The 21,273-nt window shown below is 37.6% G+C and overlaps 1 protein-coding gene across 1 annotated transcript in view; it reads left to right on the plus strand.

The window, feature by feature from the left end:
* Positions 1-9,091, plus strand: part of GABRB1 (gamma-aminobutyric acid type A receptor subunit beta1) — a 304,528-nt gene extending 295,437 nt beyond the window's left edge. The window contains exon 9 of the mRNA XM_054688064.1: positions 8,222-9,091. Coding sequence (XP_054544039.1) covers positions 8,222-8,566 — 345 coding nt within the window. The 3' untranslated portion in view covers positions 8,567-9,091. The remainder of the gene's footprint in view (positions 1-8,221) is intronic.
* The last annotated feature ends 12,182 nt before the right edge of the window (positions 9,092-21,273 follow it).

The raw sequence follows: 21,273 nt of genomic DNA on the forward strand, positions 1-21,273 counted from the left end.
GTGCTGTGTTGATGGCCTTAGGAAACCCTGGCTAATGCTGTGAAGTAGAAGATGTGGCTGGTATGGCACAGTAACAAGAATAAGCCCACTTAGGTGCACAAACCCCAAGATGTTCTCATAGATATTGACATCCAATATTACTTTTTTGACTATGTGAAAAGCAATCATTAATCTTACCAAAATCACTCTTTTCTATAGTCACATCTTTCTATTTGAAGGACAAAACATAGTGCTAAGATTTTAGGTGATTCTTTTAAGGGAATCATTCAAGATGAATATGAAAAATCTCCCTTATTTGCATCATTCAAAATTGAATTTGCTGGTTACAATGCATTTTAAATTTTTTATTTCAAGTATATCACTGAGATAACATTGGTTTACAGCACTGTATATGATTTAGGAGTGTTAAGTTTACACCTCTTCAGCTGTGTGTTACCATACCATACCTACCCCCAAAGTACCCATAATCCTCCACCACAGCTCATTACACCCCTCTCTTCCCTTTATGTCCTCCCTACCCCTCCCTCTCTTGTAGCCTCAATTCTACATGCAGACTTTTAGGGTTTGTTTTGGTTTAGTTTTTTCTGTTTCTTTGTTTAGCTTCCTTATATCCCACATATGAGTAAAATCATCTGGTATTTACCTTTCTCCTTCTGACTGATTTCACTTATCATAATCCCTTCAAGTTCCACATAATGCTGTCACAAATGGCAAGGTTATATCTTGTTTTTATTGCTAAGTAGTAAAAAGCATCCATCTCAAATATTGGAACTCCCTGAGCAATTAGTGAATGCTTTGCCCATGCATAAAATGTCCTTATGTCTAAAACTACTCAAAATTTAATAAATTGCCACTAACATTAGCTTAAGAAATTACTCCCTAATCTTCATGCCATGCATTTCTCAGACATAAACAGTGCATATTTGTAAAATTGTTAGCCATCTGGAAACAGTGTAACTGCTTTGTGGATTTTCTCTCTGCCATGAATTCAGCTAAAGGTCAGGGACACAGGAACCAACTAAGATGCTTGGAATGTGTCTAAGACTAGAAAGACTTCGATTTAGAATGAGATGAGATGAAACCTGGATTTTTAACTAGTTTCCCAAGTGATTTGGATGAGAGCTGTACTCTAGACATCCCAGCCATTCAGGTGTCCTTGGTCATTGAAACTCAAACGGAGCTTAGAGGATGACTTCAACTCTGAGTTTCAGAGTTCCTCATCCTGTAGACATTTACCAGCTACTCTTTAGGATGGAGAAAATCATGGTGAAGGAAATGATGAGAAGCTAGCAGGCAACAATCTATGCAAGAGCATTCCAGGAGAGAGGAACACCGTATGAAAATGCTCTGAGCACTTAATAGTGTCAGGGTCAGTCAAGCAAGGGCTAGTGTTGCTGGGACACAGAACTCAAGGTGCAGAGTAGACGGGGTGTCTGTATGAACCAAATCACATGAGCTTTGTGGTTGGTTCTCAATACAATTTAGATTTTATCCTATGTCTTGGAAAGTAAGTAGAAGATTTAAGAGGAGACATGGCCTCTTTTACATTTTATAAGTTGACTCAGATTGCTTTGTAGAGGAAATATCACAGGGCTGAATTCCTGGAAAGAGGGACATCAATTATATGGCAAGTGGTGATGGTATGAAGTGGTCAGAATCACAATGTATTTAAATGTAGAGGCATTAGAGCCTCCCCTTATGAAGAAGAGGAAAAGTGAGGAATCCAGGATAAATTCATCTACCTGAGGAATGTTCTGGAAAATTGTCAGTGGTTTCATTTTATCTTTTCATTCTCTGTTTCTGGAATAATATAATCTACATTTATTTAGATTGATGTAGGCTTGTTCTTAAATTTCAGTTGTTTCTGGAAATGGATATTAAAGTTTCTACTTCTGGCAATGGTTGTCAGGATAAGCAGAGACATGCAAATCATTTCCAGAAAAGCTTTCCTTCCCTTCCACCGACCCTCCCCGACACATACCCGGGAAGAAAAACAAAAAACGCATCAGCAGTTAAGGTTTTCCAGTCCTGCTGAGAGCTAATGTCTGGTTGTGATTGAGTGTGGTTAGTAACATGAGCAGGATGTGGAGACAGAGGGTGTGTCTGTGTGTCTCTGCTCTCCACAGGTAAAAGCAAACATTCACACTGGCTTCATCTTGTATACTGTAAGCTTTGGGAAGGCAGCTCATCCTATGGCCATCATGACTTCACTGACTTCCTGCTTGGGCTTCAGAACCACTCATAAATTTGAATCTAATTAAATTGGCTAGCAAGAAGGAAATGACTTTCTATTTGCAAAATAGATTGAACCCGGAGGTATTTCTCAATAGGGTTTTAAAACTGCCACTGAAAACAAGATTATGTTTTATTCCAATTACACTGAAATGAGTTCTGCTATATTTATATATTGAAAATATCCAGAACTGTTAAAGTCTGTGAGTGGCAACATTTTTCACAGCCCTCTGGCACTGTTTGGAGATGTCTGGGACAGAAAGAGATGGTAAGTGAGATGGAAGAGGTGGGAGAGAGGTTTGTCTCAAGCTAGAAAATAAATGTGTTTTCTAAAGTTTTTTTTGAAGGAAAAAATGCAACCATTTTCTTGACTTTTATCATTTGAGAGCCTCCCCTCTGGAATATTGCCACACTGCATCAGTCAGGGTTCTCCAGAAGAAATGGAACCAATAGAAACAGAACAAACAAACATCCAGAGGTATGTTTTAAGAAATTGGCCCAGAAGACTGTGGGAGGTGGCAAATCCGGGATCTATAGGGCAGATGGCAAGCTGGAGACACAAGAGAAAGTTGGTATTGCTGTCTTCAGTCCAAAATCTGTAGGGCACACAGGAAACTGAGGCAGAATTTCTATGTAATCATGTAGAGAGACTATCTTCAGTTTTCAGCTAATAGGACGAGGCCCACCCATATCATCAACTGGAACTTCTTTAGTTATAATAACTGATTCTATATGTAAATCATAGCTACACAATACCTTCACAGCAGCACCCACAGTAGTGCCTGACAAAACAAATGGGTACTATGGCCTTGCCAAGGTGACATACGAGATGAACCATTAATCCTTTTATAACCTACACTATTAATCATTCATGCAACAGATACTTATTGGCTATTTCCATGTGCCAAGCACTTTTCTCAACTCTGGAAAAACAAAAGTGAATAAAACAAAGTCTCCACTCATCTGGAGGAATATTCTAATGGGACACTCAGAGGGGGAGGCACAAGTCAAATAAGAAGAAAGGAACCTTGAAACCTCTATGCAAAAAGATCTTATAAGCTTTTCTGTAGTAAAATCCAGGAGAAAATAAGCTAATGTAAATTAACCTTTTCCACTCATCTGAAATGTGAACATGAGTGTAATGAAAAGGATGCATACCACCACCAAGTTAGCATGTTGGTTATATTTTTCTAAATACATTAAAAACACTTAGACAGCTGTTTTGTTCAATAGTTGAAGAACCTGATGTGTTTTGTTCACAACCATCTTCCTTGGGCTTTTGTGGCCTCAGAATTTAAAAACAAGATGTGGTCGATAAATACTGTCCTGCAAGGAGGAAGGAGAGGGTTCTCCAGTCACAGCTGGAGTGCCTCACCCCCTTTCAGGCCTGCTTGGGTAAGATCCGGAGGCTTTCCTTTGTATGTGAGCCCCAAGACTTGCCTCAAGGCTGATCTCAAGGTTAGGTTTCATGATTTACAGGAGGAAAGATAAGAGAAAGACTCCATAGGCACAGAGCAAGAGGATCTTATGGTCACAAGTGAACAAAATCCAAAAAGTCTGTTAGAGAATGAATAGGCTGAGTTTAAAAAGGAACCAGTATTTTTCCAGGAAAGCATTCAAAATCAATAAGACTTGGGGAGAGTTCCAGAAGAACTCTTGTACAGAAGAATGTCAGATTAAGAGGCTTATTAGTTGAGATCTTTAATTCCTATGTGGAACATGCTGTCCTGTTGCTTACAGATTTCTACATCAGTGTCTGGACAGTGCCTAAAGCAGACTAAGCACTCAATAAACATTCATTGCATAAATGAGCTAGTGAATGAATGGACTATTAAAATATTAAATATTCATCTCTGGTCTGCCTAAAATTACTTCTTGTAGCACATTAAATATGCCTGTGAGGTGGGATGAGAGTGAAGTATGTCCAAGCCTTTGGGGTTGCAGAGCTAAGGCCATATTTTTGCTCCCCTTTATTAGATCTAGAATTTGCATTGTTGAACAGCAATCTGGAGAGATTGATTTATTGGCCCTCCTGAAGTCTTAATTGTATTCATTGTTTTTAAATGTAGGTTTGAAATTTAAATGATGCTCTAACCTTCAAAAATAAAATCAGTGATACTGGTTTGAGGAATATGTGTTTAACAGAATGCAGTCATTTCCCCCAATACTAGGCAGATTTTCTCTCCCCAATCACTAGATCAGCAAACAACTACAGGTATTACTCCCCCAAAGCTACAGGATCAATACCCTGAACTGGACTGTATCTATAAGCAGAAAGGAAAGAAAAATCCTATTCAAGGGTTAAAAATCTTCATTGTTTGGATCCCATCCAACTCATATGTTATTTCTTTACTAACCAAGGAACATTAGACCACTGCAGATGTTATTGCTACTGAAGATGTTTAAAAAAATAACTATTTACCCACTTGTCTTAATTTAGAAAGTTGTGGCAGTTATGGATATAAGGCTACCCTGAGTGTCCTTATAAGGCTGAGGCAAGAGAAAGGACTATTCTTGGGTAGAAACAACCAGATATGTACTGATGTCAACAGTGCTGTGGTAACCACAGTTACCACCTTACCTTGCAGCAAAAAAGTTTAGAGGCTGGGGAATAAAATCTTACCCTTCAGAAGAATGCAACCACACTGTCACACACCCACACGCTCACACACTCACACACACACTGACAGACTATGTAACACCAGTTTTCAGGTTAAGCACTAGACTGTATAGTTGGTCAAGACTTGTTCTAGGACACTTCTTGAATTTTCTTAATAAAGAACATGATGATGTTTATTTCACTTGAAGGTAATGAAATCAATTTTCAAGGGTAGCAGCAGAACTGGATTTATTATTCTATATCTCAACATATAGCTTTGGCATTTAGTTCAATGACAGAGACTATTTTGAAGGATTTGTACAAACTAATAAACCTCAGGCAGTTTATAAGTGCAATTCAGTTTGCACCAAGGTTAACCAAAATAACTTAATAAAATGTACTTTATTTGCCATGACTTCTGTTTAATGAGGAGCATGTGTATGCTTCACTGACTGCTTCTAAATTCTAGTAACTTGTTTACTTAGAGAGATTTCATAATAATGTAACTTAATGAGGCATACAGTATAGATCAAGTGTTTCAATTTTACAAGTATTTTTTTAGATGGTGTGTCTTCGGCCTGGAATATTCTCCATAATTAAAGACTGTCAAAAGTTGGAAATAGGGCCTCCCCGGTGGCGCAGCGGTTGAGCGTTGGGTTGCAAAGCTGCCCGCAGCCTCTGCAGCACTGGTTCGATCCCCAGCCACCCGCTGCTCCCCTCAGCAGTGTACTTCGTCAGTCTGCCTGCTCTGCTCTCCGCTCTGACTCTGGTGAATTCTCTCACCCTCCCGCGCTTCTGACTGTACCCAGTGCTTGTATAAATAGATAAATCTTTAAAAAAAAAAAAGTTGGAAATAAAACCTTGAGATTACCTAGTGAAAACTTTCACTTATAGATGAGGAAATTGATCCTATCTAGATGAGAGATATTTGAAACTCAGATAATTCCAAGTATTGTAGTTAATAACAAAATCAGGATGAGACAGAACAGTCTTCAACTCCCAACAACTTGTTCTGTCTTCTAACCATCTTTTAAGGTTTACTACAAGCAGCATCTCCTTCATGGAACTCTTCCTGACATTGCTAATGATGTCTCACTTTTATGAAATCCTAAGCATGGTCTATATTGTCACATTTAACATTTGTTTGAAAACTCTTGATAATGTCCCTTCTCTCATGAATTCAGCATTTTCTCTTGTCACTTCAACTCCACTATCCTCTGCAGTAATGTAAGCTTTCACATGCACATGTATGACTTTCCAACCATAAACTTATACTATGAAAGAGGGAGAGGGGTAGTACTATGATAAGGGAAGGCACAGGGACACAGAGGACACAGGATTAAATTGAACCTTGAAGAAATACAATGATTAGTGTGCAAAGAAGCAGCAAAATGATATCTGAGATAGAGTATCCTGTTTGAATGTCAAATTTGGTACTTATTACTTGTTTGACCTTAAGTAATTTGCTTAACTTACCCAAATTAAGTTTCTTCATCAGTTGAACCAGGATGATAACATATATTTCATAGTGTCATAATGAGAAATAACTGAGATAAACTACACAGTAGGATTTAATAGTCATAATTAACAACAATAATTAATAATAACTCCCTGAATAAATAAGCCAATAAAGGACGTGGAGGGTGAGGCCATAGTGGGTAGTCCAGTTAGACTAGAGAAAAATGCTTCACAGAAAGAAATAATAATAGATGAGAATGGAGAGAGTAATAGAGACCAGATTCAGTCACCATTTTTCTCTCCAACTCAAAGCTTGAAACTGTCAACTGCATCACTGAATTCACTGTGGGATGTGGTGAAGGCCAAGGTCCATGAAAATTGGACATTGCTTAGTAAAAATTACATGAGCTTTAAATCAGATAAGACATATAAGCTTTAAATCCTACTTCCTCTATGATCACTGTAACCTCAAGGATGTAATCTCGGTTCAGATGCTTACTAGGGGAGTAAACCTGAGGTGTGTTGTTGTTATAAATATAAAACAAGTAATATATATGAAGCATCTACCAGAAGCTAGACATTTGGTGGCTTCTCAATAAATCTTAGTTCTCTCATCTGTGATGTACCACCTTGACACCCCACCCTCTGTAGCTTTCTTTTCTTTCTCTCTTTTATCTTTGCTTCTTTGTTTGCTTTTTTGTGGCTCTTCATCATCAGGTTTTTTACCTACCAAGCTATACCTTTGGCTTCAACAAGTGTTCACTGAGGTTAATCTTTCAAAAGCATTGAGAGTGCTCACTGTAAGTCAGGTACTGAGCTAGTAACACTGGTTTTAGTCACAGCTGCCTGTGCTGCTCTTGGTAATATTTCAAATAATTTGCACAAATGGACCCATTCCCCTCCAGGTAAATCATTTCAAAGTATATCAGCTTGAAGTTAAAGCCACAGTGCAGACCAAACTTGTTCACATTTCCTGTTGTTTCAAAACTGGGAGTGGGGTGGGGGGCAAGAGGGAGCAGAGCACAGAGAAGAATCAGGAAACCTGTGGTAGGTCATCACTGCAGTGATACCACCCCAGGTGGTAGAGACGCAAAAACTCAAAGATTTGTATGCTTTGTATAGGATTCCGATCCATGAATCCCATTTCTGACATTGTTGACTAAGAAAATATTACAGATGTGCACAAAAATTTAGCTAAGAGATGTTCCTTGCAGAATTGTTTACATAATACTCCAAGCCTTAACATCTAACAATAGATTGATTTATTTATGGTTTATCCATATAAACTAATAATAAATGCCACAGAGGAATATTTACATATGTGGAGAGATGACTATCCTATACTATTAACCAACAAAAGCAGATTGCAAAGAAAAATAAACCTGCATTTGTAAGTATATGTGAATGGGGGGGAGGAGTAGACTAGCAAGATATTTTTAAAAATTCTAAAGATTATAAATTTTTACTTTTCATTTTTGTTTCCTGTTTGTTTCTAGTTTGAAATGTCATGTACCACTTTTGTAATAAAAAAAGGCAATATATATAACATGGAGTCAATAAATGGTAGTTATTAGGAACAAAAATTATATGGATGTAGATAGATATAGATATGCCAATATATAAACCCATGCTATTTGGTCTCTGTAGGTATCTGGAAATACACACACACACACACACACACACACACACACACTGATGGTTTGAGTTTAAAGAATGAATGATGGATGGATAGATGGTAGATGGACAGACAAGGCAGGTAGGTAGATGATTGATTGATAGACAAATAATCTCCACTTCCAGGAGGCCCACAGAGCCAGCTATCTAGGAGCAGTGAGCCCCATGCTAGTTATGGGTTACAGGTTTTCAGTGACAGGTTAATAAAACCAGCTAATGTCCTGGCCGTTGTGCCTGAGCATATCCTTTCTCTGTCAGGTCGATTCCCACGGCAACATTCTCCTCAGCACCCTGGAAATCAGGAATGAGACGAGCGGCTCAGAAGTGCTGACGGGCCTGAGCGACCCGAAGGCCACCATGTACTCGTACGACAGCGCCAGCATCCAGTACCGCAAGCCCATGAGCGCCCGCGAGGGCTACGGGCGCGCACTGGACCGGCACAGCGCGCACAACAAGGGGCGCATCCGCAGGCGTGCCTCGCAGCTCAAAGTCAAGATCCCCGACTTGACTGATGTAAATTCCATAGACAAGTGGTCCCGAATGTTTTTCCCCATCACCTTTTCTCTTTTCAACGTCGTTTACTGGCTTTACTATGTCCACTAAGGTCTGTCATAGTGGTTCATAAACAACTCGTTTCCTCTTCTCTTGATTTTTAACCACACAGGTCCCCTGCAGCATTACTGCAGTGTTTTTTGAGGTAAGACATTCAGCCATCCAATTTGTTTTAGACTTTGCATATCAATTTTATTACTGCACCATGTTTACGTCAAAAAACAAAACAAAACAAAACTTTTTTTCCAGTCTACCGTGGACCAGGTTATCAAGCTCTTTGAGAGCTCTATGAATTGCCATGTTTACAAACACACACACACACACACACACACACACACTCACACACAGAAGTTAGGTAGTTAGATCTTTTGCAGTCCTTAGTTGCCCTAGATTGTACTGATTTATTGTGTAAGTGAAAATGAAGAGACCAAGCTGTCCGTGTCCACTGCTTCCTGGAAAACTGTAACAATCTTCATGCTGCCAAAAAACAACACAATTTCCAGGATCTCAGAAGAAAATACAAAGCCATTGACACATTACAGATTTCCAGGAAGAATGGCAAACCCAAAGGCGCCTAGAGGAGGAAGGAAGACTCCCTTCCACCCCGGACTTCCCCTAAGCCCTTAAAGAAGGTAAGCAGCTTCATGGAGAAGGGTGGATTGGCTGTTGATCAAGATTAGGAAAACCCAGTCAGCCATCTTCACCTCACCATTAAGCTGGATAATCTGGGAAAAAAAGAAAAGAAAAAAAAAAAAAAGCTTTTATCTCAGACCTTCAGGCAAATTTTAAATTAACATTAGAATCCAATTTGGTGGTCCATGAGAACATTTTTCTTTTCTTCTTGAGAATGAGGAGTTTGGGGGAGGCAGAGAATGTTTGTTTTTTTTTGTTTTGTTTTGTTTTGTTTTGTTTTTTCAACAGACTGTGTTCAATGAGCAGCCCTGAATTCGTTTCGCAGCCTGGTCAGGTCATGCACCGAGGCCATTGCAGGTCCCTCCTTCCTACTCCAGAGAGAGAAAGAGAGGTGGGGGAAGACAGCTTCAAAGAAGGGGCTGGTGAGCAATTTTTTGCTCTTGAAATATATTGCCCTTTCCACGAGGAAGGCAAGATTTATGTGCTGTGAAAAGGGTGCCTGGGCAGTTACCCGAACTGCCAAATCTTAAATAAAATAGTATATATATCTTAGCCTTCCGGAGAGCAGTACCTACTGGTGACAGGCTAGTTGCACAGACCTCAGCTAGCAGCTTATGGTTCTGCCCTCTGAGTTCTACATTCCAAAATACGAAATGAATGTTCAGGAAATGTACACATACCCATGTTAGTGTCATTCTCCTCCAAGGCCACATTTCTATTTTAAAGAAAGCCTTCAAAATAGCAAAACCATAGATTAACAATGACAAAATCACAGAGCCTTCAAACATTGACACCAGCCCCTGAAGTATAGACCCAGTCTGTACTCATGACTCACTGTCATTACTGTTCTGCCTTATCTCTGCTCATGGATTATTTTGATCATGGACATCACAGAAGAGGCATCCCTCAGTTGCCCAACACACAATCCTAAATATGTCCAACCTGCTACAGTCAAGATTAGTCTCATTTTATATCATTAAAACCTTGTTTGTTTCAGCAGGAGTGTCTATATGTTCATTTGCAAGGTGGAGTGAGATCCTAAGTTGAACAGCCAGTGCCGAAGGTGATTTGGGACTTAATCCATAGATAAAAAATGAGGATTGGGATAATAATAGAGATGATTGCCTCATTTGATGATCTGGCTTTCTCCCTACGGCTGTGATAAGGAGCTGGGTTTACAGTGTCCTCAGCTGCTAGAAAGTATAGTTTTAATTGGAAATATAAGGCTGAATTCCTACTGATGAGCCCAAGGAGAGAAAGTTATGGAGACATTCTTTTCGAAGGCAGGAGGAAAATAAGGAAATAGTCATGACTCTAGATAACATACATTAGTAAGAATATAAAAGCAGCTTAAACTTTAGAAGTCATCTCAGTGGTTTCGTATGAAATCACTAGAGAGTAGGAACCAAATATTCTTTTGGACTTTTCAGTTGTATAATCCTAGTTCCCTGGTCAAGGAAATCTCCAACCTCTAGGGATGAATGATCCATGTTTGACAATGATTGATTCCTTGGCAGGATGAGATGCTTTACCATCATAAAATTCCCAGAAAGAGTAGACTGTGACCATACTAGTGATTATAAAATTAATATTCCAGTGATCACCCAGGAACCACTGTGTATTTATTTTAAATCCAGAAAGGGAGACTTTCGGTTGATGCGTAACAGAATGAATCATTCTGATGCCAAAATTCTTTAAAAGACTTTTGAAGGTAAATGTTAAATCAGAAAGGAAGTGTCTGTAATCTGTTTAACAAAACAGTTTTTCTTTGTCTGTTTAGCTCATTCTTCTTGGGAAAAAATTGAACAATTTATATTTTTATTATTACCATGCCTTAAAAGTATAAAATATTTGATGCTTATAGTTTTAGATATAAAGCAACTCTTAGGTAAGAAAGAACATTTTGAATTCTATTTTAACCTTTGTGCACTGTAAATGTAGGAAGCCTGAATATGCCATCAAGCTCAAAGTGATGTCACTGAATGTCCTCCTGGCCTGCAGGGGAGTCACATCAGCATTAGGGAAATCCTGTTCAAGAACTCTGATTTTGGAGGCAATGAGATCCAGAAGAATGGAGAAGGTGCCATATTTCTGGCTTATGAACTCTGTCTCTGCTTCCTTCTGAACCCTGCCTAGCCAAATTCTCCCCTCCTTGGGCCCCACCTACTCTCCTTTCAGGCTAAACAGTACATGATGGGGGCAAAAAAAAAAAAATCTTTGCCTCTGCCTCACTCCTTGTCTTGCCCAATACAATAAAAGTTGTTAGACAAGATTCTTAAGTCCCCTCAAACTGGTCCCCAGTCCTGAAAGATTCAGATCATTACATTATAGGTTAATATTTCACTCTTCATAGGTTGTTTTCTTTTTGCCACCAAAATAGCCATAATCTCCTGCATTACTGAAGAGACAATACAGAGGCTGAAAATTGTGCAGCTCACACTCTATTCCATAGTCATGCCCAGGGGACCCCATGTTCACAGTTCATAAAGGGTAACATAAACTGTGTCATAGACTTAACCAGTGTAGACACAGCAGATATCCTATGTTTATTTGGCAGTGATGACTACATATTCATTCCTTCCTCTCACATTCCTTGTCTTAAACTATCAGGGGTGATATGTAAATCATACTTCCCAGCTTTGTGAAACAAAGACATATTCCTGGCTTGAATTAGCCAGGATTATTGCCTGCATCCTCTACATTGCCAAACAGAAAGAGCAGACTGGTTGGAAATTTTGCTGATTAAATTATTTGTGTTTTCATACATGCCATCCTTATATTGCGTTGCAATCAATGAAGGATCTTGAAAATGCAAAGAGAAAAATGTGGTGCAGAGAATAAAGTTTGGTTTATGGATCCTGGGATAGGCTTTCCTTAAACAAACATGTACAATACACCTAAGTGTTGACCACATTCCATCTCTCTAAAATCAATGATGAATTTATCAATATTCATTTAAGAAGTAGGTCAATTAGAATTCTCCAGGTTAAACACAAAAAGATAAAAGTCATAATGCTAGAAGGAAACGATCTCCAAGATTTCTTGTGCGGACAGGCTGAAGTAGTATCTTACCAAAGGATGATGTATCGTGATTTTTTTTTTTTTCTAAACAAAGTGTAATCACATATCCCAGGCAGGAGAAAAAAAGAACTGTGCAAGCATTTGTTCATATTGATTCAATCAGCAGTCACTGGGATGAGGAGGACAGAAAAACAGTTGTCTGAGTTTCCTAAATGCAAACAGTAAACACGAAAGGTAAACTTGTTAACAGAATGTAGACTATTATGTAAACTTCCTTGTAAATTCTGTACATAGTTCATTGAACTGTTCCCTGTATGTGGTGGTCCTCAGCTTTGGGTGGGTGTTTGAAAAATCTGAGCATTGTAAATAATGTAAGCTTATAAGGCACTTGCTTTTGTTCATGAAGTGAAATGACTAGTGATTTGGGCCCAAACCAGAATCTTTTTAGCTCTTGCTCTTTCTCTGCCATCTTATGTGTGCAGTTGTGTGACTCTCCAGAAGTCTGTGATCACTGCCTCATGCCCCACCCCTGCAAAAGGGAAGGCAGCTGTGGGGAGGAGCCACACCCATGGGGCTGGGGCCAGAGCACCAGCAGAGACAGGAACTGCAGCGAGCTGCTCCTGGAACTGTGTCAGGAGGCAGATGTGGTTTTATCAGTCACTTATGGCTATTCATGTATTCAGACACCAAGTTACCCATGCTATTGAGAGGGGTCAGGAATAGAAGAGTTGATCAAAATCCACAGGTAATCCAAAGCTTCATTTGCACCAGCTTAACTCTTTCCTTCCACAATGTTTCCCAGAATTTCTCATAAGAATACAAGTTGGATGAATGGGTTTGAACAGGGTTAACAACTCAGACATTCAAATGATGGGAAGGAGAAAAGGAAAACAGAGCAAATGATTCTGATAACACGAACTGACTGATTCATCCTCAAAAGATCCAGAAGAAACTATGCCGTTATTTTTAAAAGGTAAAGAACAATGTCAATAGAAGCACACTGGGAATTAAAACAAGTATTTTTTGTATTAAAGGCCCAGGATATGTTTAATATGAGGTTGTTAAACTTAAAAGAGAATCTGGTCATTAAATCTTCTCAAATATATTACTCCCAAGTTCTGGTATTCTTGAACAAGTGTTCAGAATGGTGGGATATTATGCCATAGATGTGTTTCCATGCAAACTGGCAGTCCCAGAGAGGGTGATGGTGTGTATAGAAACTCAGAATATCCACGCAAATAGGAACATAGGCTGATTTCTTGGTAACATTTAGAGGGCAGTGTCTTTCTTGAAGGTAAGAACCTAGTTATGTAGGGATTTGTATGCCAATAGTTTACAAGCCAGGAGAGTGCAGGGAGACATCACTGTGAGATCTTTTGGTTCACTAGCATCCACCATCAACTGTGTAAGAAAAAGTTCTGTTGAAACTAATCAGGTCAGTCAACTGTAGGTCCAGAACACACTGTTTTCACCTTAATCAAGCTTTATCAAGATGACTGAAGTCAACTAAATTAACAGATTTAGCTATTATAAGTTTCAGTCTCACAAGTTTTATAATAAAAGAATTGCAAACCAGAAAATGCTAAGTTCCTGGAAGGAAAAGTATAGAGTTTTGAGTTTGATTTCACTTCTCCAATATCAAGAATGCCCTTATTCAAGCTGCTTATATTGATGTTCCTGAGTTAAAAGCTGTTGGTACATCAAAGGACACGACCATCCTGATTGGCCCACAGATACCTTGCACAGCCTGGACACAAAGGCCTCATGGGCATTCAGTGTGGGAAAAGTAGGTATGAATCAACTGGGAAAGAAACCCAGTCTCATGAACGACTTTACTTGCTTTTCTTATCCTACAGACAATAGAAAAATAAATCAATAAAAGAAGGACCGACCAAACAAATTACACACTTGCCTTAGGTATACAGGGTCACAGATTCACTAACTTAAAATGGCCCCAGTTAGAAGCTCAAGGACAAAAAAAAGAGCAATCAATATTGCTATATGGCTCCTACTTCTCTCTGGGTTTCCTTTCGAAATAGGGAAGAGAGGACACTTTGCAGTATCATTTTCTATAGGTAAAAATTACTAAAATATAATGTGTTTGTGCAGTTTGCAAATCTAGCTGTGTAAAACAGATTGTATCTCTTGGTTCACATTCCTTCCAGCACTGTATGTCATCCTACTGCATGCTTTAACCCATTCAAATTCATTCCTTTTTTCCTCCTTCTCATTTCCAAACTTCACAGTTATTTTGCCCAAGAGTATCAGAAAGCTTCAGCTTCTTTGGATTTCATATTGTATATCTTCAATAGAATCCACAGAAACAACCCATTTTAATTCTTTTCCCCAATTCCTTTCCTATTGCCTTTAAAAAGGCCTCAAGGCCTTTTTAATCACAATATCCTCAGGATCTTCTTTGGGTTATTTTCCTTTTTTGCTTTTCTGTTCCTTATGCAAAAAATACATGTCTTTACATAAGTCTTCTCTCCCTTAACCTAATTCAAAATAAAGTAGAAATAAAAACAATTAGCTCAAACCTATAGTAATATATTATCTACATGAAAGTAGATAATATATTATCTCCTTACACTATAGTTGTAATATGGTGTATTCATACTATATCAATTCTTTTTAATCAAACTTGTTTATTCATGCCTTCCTTCAATCTTAATTACAAATCATTTAAAAATCTACTTTTATTACAGAATGGCTTATCATTCACATATCACTAGTTAAAGCCTATCCTCTAGGAACTTGACCCACTTTACCCTCTCCTGTATCATCTTCCTATTACAGATTTCCAATACTATGTATCATCTTATCAACTCCTGTTAGCCTTCTAGCAGACATCAGTAATTGGGCAGGTCATAAGCAAATGATGTAAGTTGCCCACATAGAATATGGAGACCATTTTTTTCCTCTAGACAGCACTTCTATACTTGTTTCTTATCTTTTTTTGCCTAGAGATGGTTTCATATTTAATGATGTCTTTTTAAAGACAGAAAAAGCACTCCTACATCTTCAAATTCTCACCACATTGAGATTAATACTTACTAATATGTATGTCAATTAAGATTCACCTCAGATGTAAGTTACAAAAGATTCAACTAAAAGTAATTGTAGGGCCTCCCCGGTGGCGCAGTGGTTGAGCGCTGGGTTGCAAAGCTGCCCGCAGCCTCGGCAGCACCGGTTCGATCCCTGGCTGCTTCCCGGCCACCAGAGGAGGGTCCCACATGGTGCGCAGACCTCTCTGCCGCCCGCTGCTCCCCTCAGCAGTGTACTTCGGTCCTTCTGCCTGCTCTGCTCCCCACTCTGGCTCTGGTGGGTTCTCTCACCCTCCCGTGCTTCTGACTGTACCCAGTGCTTGTATAAATAAATAAATAAATAAATAAATAAATAAATCTTAAAAAAAAAAAAAGCACTGAAAAAAAATTAAAAAAAATAAAAGTAATTGTAATGACCATATCTCATTGACCAATAAGTTCAGAAGCACGTGGATCCTGGGTTGATTATTTTAAAGGCACAATGATGTCATCAAGAACCCACATCCCATCCACAACCACTTCTTCCAAACTGCATCTCACCAGCATCTTTTATGGGTACGAAATAGTCACATTTATGTACCCATATCAAGTGGCAGAAACAAGGAAAATTCCTGCATTAGGGTTCTTTTTACAAGAAAGGAAATCTTTCCCCCCAAAAAACTTTCAGCAGTCTTCCCTTTTGTCCCACTGGTCAGTGTCAGGCCACGATCCATTCCTGAACCAGCCACTAACAAGTTAAATTATCATGCTGGTTTATAACACTGAAGCCCAGAACTGCCCAAAGGCTGGAATCTGTTGTTGACTCTGTCTGTTGAAACTGGCAACAAAAAGAGGGAAGAATGACTTTGAGGTAGATATTCAATAGAGACTGTCATACACTGGATGAAGGCATCAGAAAACACTTTCCACACATAATTTCATGATTTGATATTCACTCACTAAACCCCTCTGAAGTTATAATGACAATACTAGTATCTAAAAATGGGGGCTCAAAGGTTAAGTGATTTCCCCAAGATCTGATAACTAACTGGTGATAGAGTTAGTCTTCAATTCCAGCTTTTCTGGACTCTAAAGGCAAAGCTTATTCCACTCTACTATACTACCTAGATTTCATCCTTTTTAACCTTGATCTTGAGGCAAAGTGTAGAAGGAATAGTTTGCACAACAACTGAAGAGCCTGAAATGTGCTCCAGTTCTTTCTGGAAAACATTGTTAGGGAACACATGTCCCAATTTGCCCAATATGGTCTGTGTATAAATATCAAGAGCCCCCCTTTCACTCTCAGAACTGCCCACTTAGATATAGCACACTAATTATGGGGCCTCAAAATTTCCATACCTGTAGAATATGGGAAACACTAATAAATATTAATACCTTGGAGAAAATACAGGTCTTGGCTCCCTCCGGATCATTTAGAAGTCTGACTGGTCTTCTCCATCACTCATGCTCATCTGACTTTCTCAGTTTCCCCTACTCAGCTTCAATCAAGTTAATCCTCAGGTCTTTCCTATTCTCTTCACTGTGACAGCCAGACATCATTTCAAAATGTTATTGTTGTGCTTGAAATTTTACCTTTTATTTCCATGGCCCAGATTTTCTTCTTTCTGCTTCCTCTCTTATGGTGGATTATGAATTAGGTCAATATCATCCAAAAAATTCATCCAGAAGCAACTTTCCCTTTCTGTTCACTCTCCTGCTAGCACTCTCTCAATTCTTGTAGCCACTTTGCCCTCTAATAATAATAGGTAGCCCATTTGTATTTTCTACTAGTTTTACAAGCAGATGTTCTGATTCCCTAAATAAAATGTAATGTCCTTAAGGGTAAATGCCCCATTTTCTAATTCTTTCATATTGCCCAAAGCATCTATTGTTCTGTCCATGATAGTCTCTTTTTTTTCATATTTTATTTAAATTTTATTTTTTATATTCCCCATACAATTATAACCCCCTTATTTTGACCCCAAGCCCTCCTTTCCCTACTCCCCACCCCCCATGGAGTGTCTCTGGTTCGTAGTTGTTTGTTGATTTTGATATTTTCTTTCTTATAGTTATTTTTCTAGATTCCTGCTATGGTTGAGACCACATGATAGAGTCTCTTAATGCGGATTAAATGACCTACCTTCATAAATGCAGCAATAGAGGAACACCTTTCTTAATGGACAGTACTTCAGGATTATAAACAATATCTTATGAGATAGGTGTCCTTATGTCCTCCCTAAGTTATTTTAGTTCCCATAGAACCTCTAAATAAAAAATTATACTATAGTCAAAATTATAGTCAAACCCAAGTTTTCAGCTCAAAGTGGTTGAGATTTTTTCCTTTACTTATGACCAAACAGACTCTTACTTAATACCACCATACTATATTCCACCATTTCTAATAGAATTAAATTTTCCATGCTAATTACTAATGATTTTCTTTATAGAGAAAGGAAAATTTTCATTTAAAGTCTCATTTCCCTATTTATACACATTTGCCTTGTTAAAAGCCTTTAGAGTCTAGGTTCTACAGGGTATTTTTACAATTGAAACTGGGACTACAATGAATAATTAATGAAATACTTTTATGTGAATTGTAAGAGAAAATTCCCAGAGAATACTGCACACCAAACTTGATTTCTGCCAAGAAATAAATAGAATGTTTAGAACTACCTAAAGGCAGGGGCAGTTCTTGACATTCAGTACCATCCCTCAAGACTGCATAAAATAGATGAGAAGAATACCATTTCTGCTTCCCCTCTTTTCAATTGTTAACTTGACTATTCTCTTGTTATGCATGTTATTTACATATTTGCATAAAAGAAAAACATAATTTGCAAATCTTACCTCAGTGGCAACCAGCCACCCATTTTACTAGATACCATATTTTTCTACTGATATTCCCTAAATACATTTAATTGCAGTCTATCTGCTTTTGCTTTTTTAATCTAACCAATTCATGTTAATCTGTTTCCTACATCTTTTTTAAATAGTCACTGGATAAAGCTTGAAATATTTTATATTTTGCAACAATGCCCCTGAGACATTTTTAAGGAATCCTCCTTAACCCACTGAAGTGTTGTGGAAAACAGAATTACATATACAAGTACTAGCTCATATTCAGAACATCCACTACTTTTCTATGTAGGAAATGCTTGTGTTTAGAATAGAAATGTGTGTATTTATTGACTATGTTCCTCAAGTCCTCATACCTTGTGGCATTACTGCAAGGTCAAGATTGCATGAGGTTTTTGGAAATTCCAAATGCTATGTTTAACAAAGACCAAATCTTTATTTCACATCTTTAACGCAGGTTTCTGTTTTTGACCACTTGGCAGCATTTTGTGCCATTGTGAAGGAGACCTAATGGCTAATGTAAAATGTATGTCATTTAAAAGGTGAATGGAACTATAACTTGGAATTTTTAATGTTTAAAAACTGCTTTTGAGAGAAATGCATCTGGGTTGAGGGTAGCTTGCTTGAAAAATTATCTTGGCTATCCATCATCTTTGAATAATTATTTCACTCCTTTGACTTTCTCCAATGAGACTCAACCCAAGGCAAAGATCTTTATAGTCTTTCAGGAAGTTCAGGAAAGCAGGACTCATTAGACAAAACAATAGAATTACTATTCTGCCAGCAATGGAACACCTCTTTGGCTACCACCTCACCTAAAGCTTGATTGAATCCAAAAATTAAGTTAAATTTTCCAAACCACTCTCCTGCTATCTTAAGTCACAGCACCCTGCACTAAATAGCAGGGGCTTCCAAAGGCAGGTGCTGCATACCTACAGAAAAATCATACTTTCTGTTGCCTCTCAAAATCTGTTTTACTAAATTCACCAAATGTTAGAACACCTTAAATATTTTACTGCTTGTGTTTTGGCTCTCCACTTATTGATTTGTTGAATCATCTACCTACCTTCCTACCAAATATAATTTATCTAATTAATATCCTGATTGGCATTAAAGAGTTCTTGTAAGTAAATCAGTTTCTTCCTCATTATTTTTCAGCATACAGGATTCCTTTAGTTGTAAAGAAATACCAACTACAATATTTTCAATGTTCTTGGGCTCTTTTGACATAAACATTTGCTTTTTACATAAGCAGGTAACTTTTGTAAATCTCCAGGCCACTGAAAAAAGCTAACAGCAAAAATCAGTATTTCTGGAAACATATAGAAATTTTAATGAAATGAGACAGGTTTAACAAATGCCAAGAAAGGGAAGGTGGACTCCTTTTATAATTCAAGTTTCTATTTTATATCAATATATGCTGCATTTTCTGATTGAAACTGCTTGTTCTGTCTAATGAAATTTGTGATTTTCTGTAGTTGCTTTTTACATTTGAAATCGAACTTTCATACAGTATGCTTGATTGTATCTTTTCTTTAGGGATTGAATTAAAATATTCTAACAGTTTCATCACTTCCCTTTTACATGCTTAAAGTATGTGACATTATGCTTTCACTATATCTCAAAAATTATCTGTGGACAAAATTCATGAAGCCAGTAGACTGATTTCGATACATGAAAGAAGAAATAGATTTCCCTCTAAGCAGTCAATCAGCTAATAAGAATCTGTTCAGTGTCCTCTGATTCCTGACCCTTTTACCCTTTATGGCCTTTTTTCTATTCTTTATCATTCATTGAGTATTTGTGTATTCTTGTAAAATGCAAAATCAATTTACATGCAATCAGGTATGGACACAAGAAAAGCTTGTGCTCTTGATTTCAGGACTCATGGATACCCTAACAGTCACAGGACTATAGTTCACTAGGTATTTTTGTTAATAGTGTGGCTTTGCTACAAAATAAGTTGCTGTTTTCTTTGCTTTCGTACTGTAAGATTTTAAATGTTATAGTAAATGAAAGTAAATATATTTGAAGGCTGGTGTCAGAAACCATCAGCTATATGTACAAAAGCCGTTGTGCAGTTTCTGAAATGTAGTTTATTGCTGTAAATATGTACAACTTATGTTCGCTTGTTTATTCCTAAAACACAAATAAAACTTTTTTTTATTAAAAATGCCTACATATAAACAGCTTACTTTATACTATGTTGAAAAACATGCACGATTTCAGGCATATCTTTTTACAATTGTTAAAAATGTTTAGAATTCTAAATCTATCATTTGAGAGCTTTCATTGTAAAATTTAATACCAAGTGAAGTCTTTTTAATTGGAAGAAATTCTTTGCCGTATTATCCAACAATTAGGGAAAAATACCAGCACTTTTCCAGGAGCTTATTCATGTGCCACTTTGATGTTTGTTTGTTTGGGTGTTATTTTAGAATTCTTTAAGGTAACATGCCTTACCAACACTTGAAAATAGAGTATATATTAGGAGGAAAAAAGAAATGAAATTTCCTTGTATTCACAAATGATGCCTAATATGAACCCTAATAGTGTCCATTAGTAAGGTACAACATGTCGATTTTCTTTTAAAATCTCCACTATAAATATGAGATTTAGAATTTGCCTACCTGTCAGCCTTTCCTAATTTGAAGATCTCCAACTTCCAAACTCAGTTGGGAAACTGTTTCTCCCTTGAGAAAAAAAAAATGTTGACAATAAAATAATAATCAGACTAAAGGTGTAAAGCTCATTAATCCATTAAGTGAAGTTTATGGAACAACAGCTTTTCAGTCTACATTCCAGTGTAGAGATCCTTTACTATCCAAGCAGCAAAATAACTGGGAATCACTTTTATCAGCAGAGCCTTAGATCTTGGAGCGATCTTGGAGACATCCTACATTGCAATGATTTCCCAAAGGCTATGTTATTACAATGGGAGATACATATATAAACAACTTATTTTATTTAAATTACAGAAAGAACACGTATATATGTAGCATGATTAAGATTTGCTATAAGAATTACAGATAATAAGAATCTTACTATCAGTCAACACCTTCCTAAACATAGAAAAGTGTTAACTAATTCAATAATAGCAACCATGCAAGCCAATGGGAAAAGGTGAGAAGGGAAAAATATCAAATAAATCTTCTCAGCCTCAGAGAAAATTACAATTCAGATGGGAGACAAATTAAATAAGATTAGGACAAACCAGAATATCCA

Source organism: Talpa occidentalis, unplaced genomic scaffold (assembly GCF_014898055.3).
Source record: "Talpa occidentalis isolate TD23 unplaced genomic scaffold, MPIMG_talOcc4v2.1 talOcc4.6, whole genome shotgun sequence".
Taxonomy (NCBI): Eukaryota; Metazoa; Chordata; class Mammalia; order Eulipotyphla; family Talpidae; genus Talpa; species Talpa occidentalis.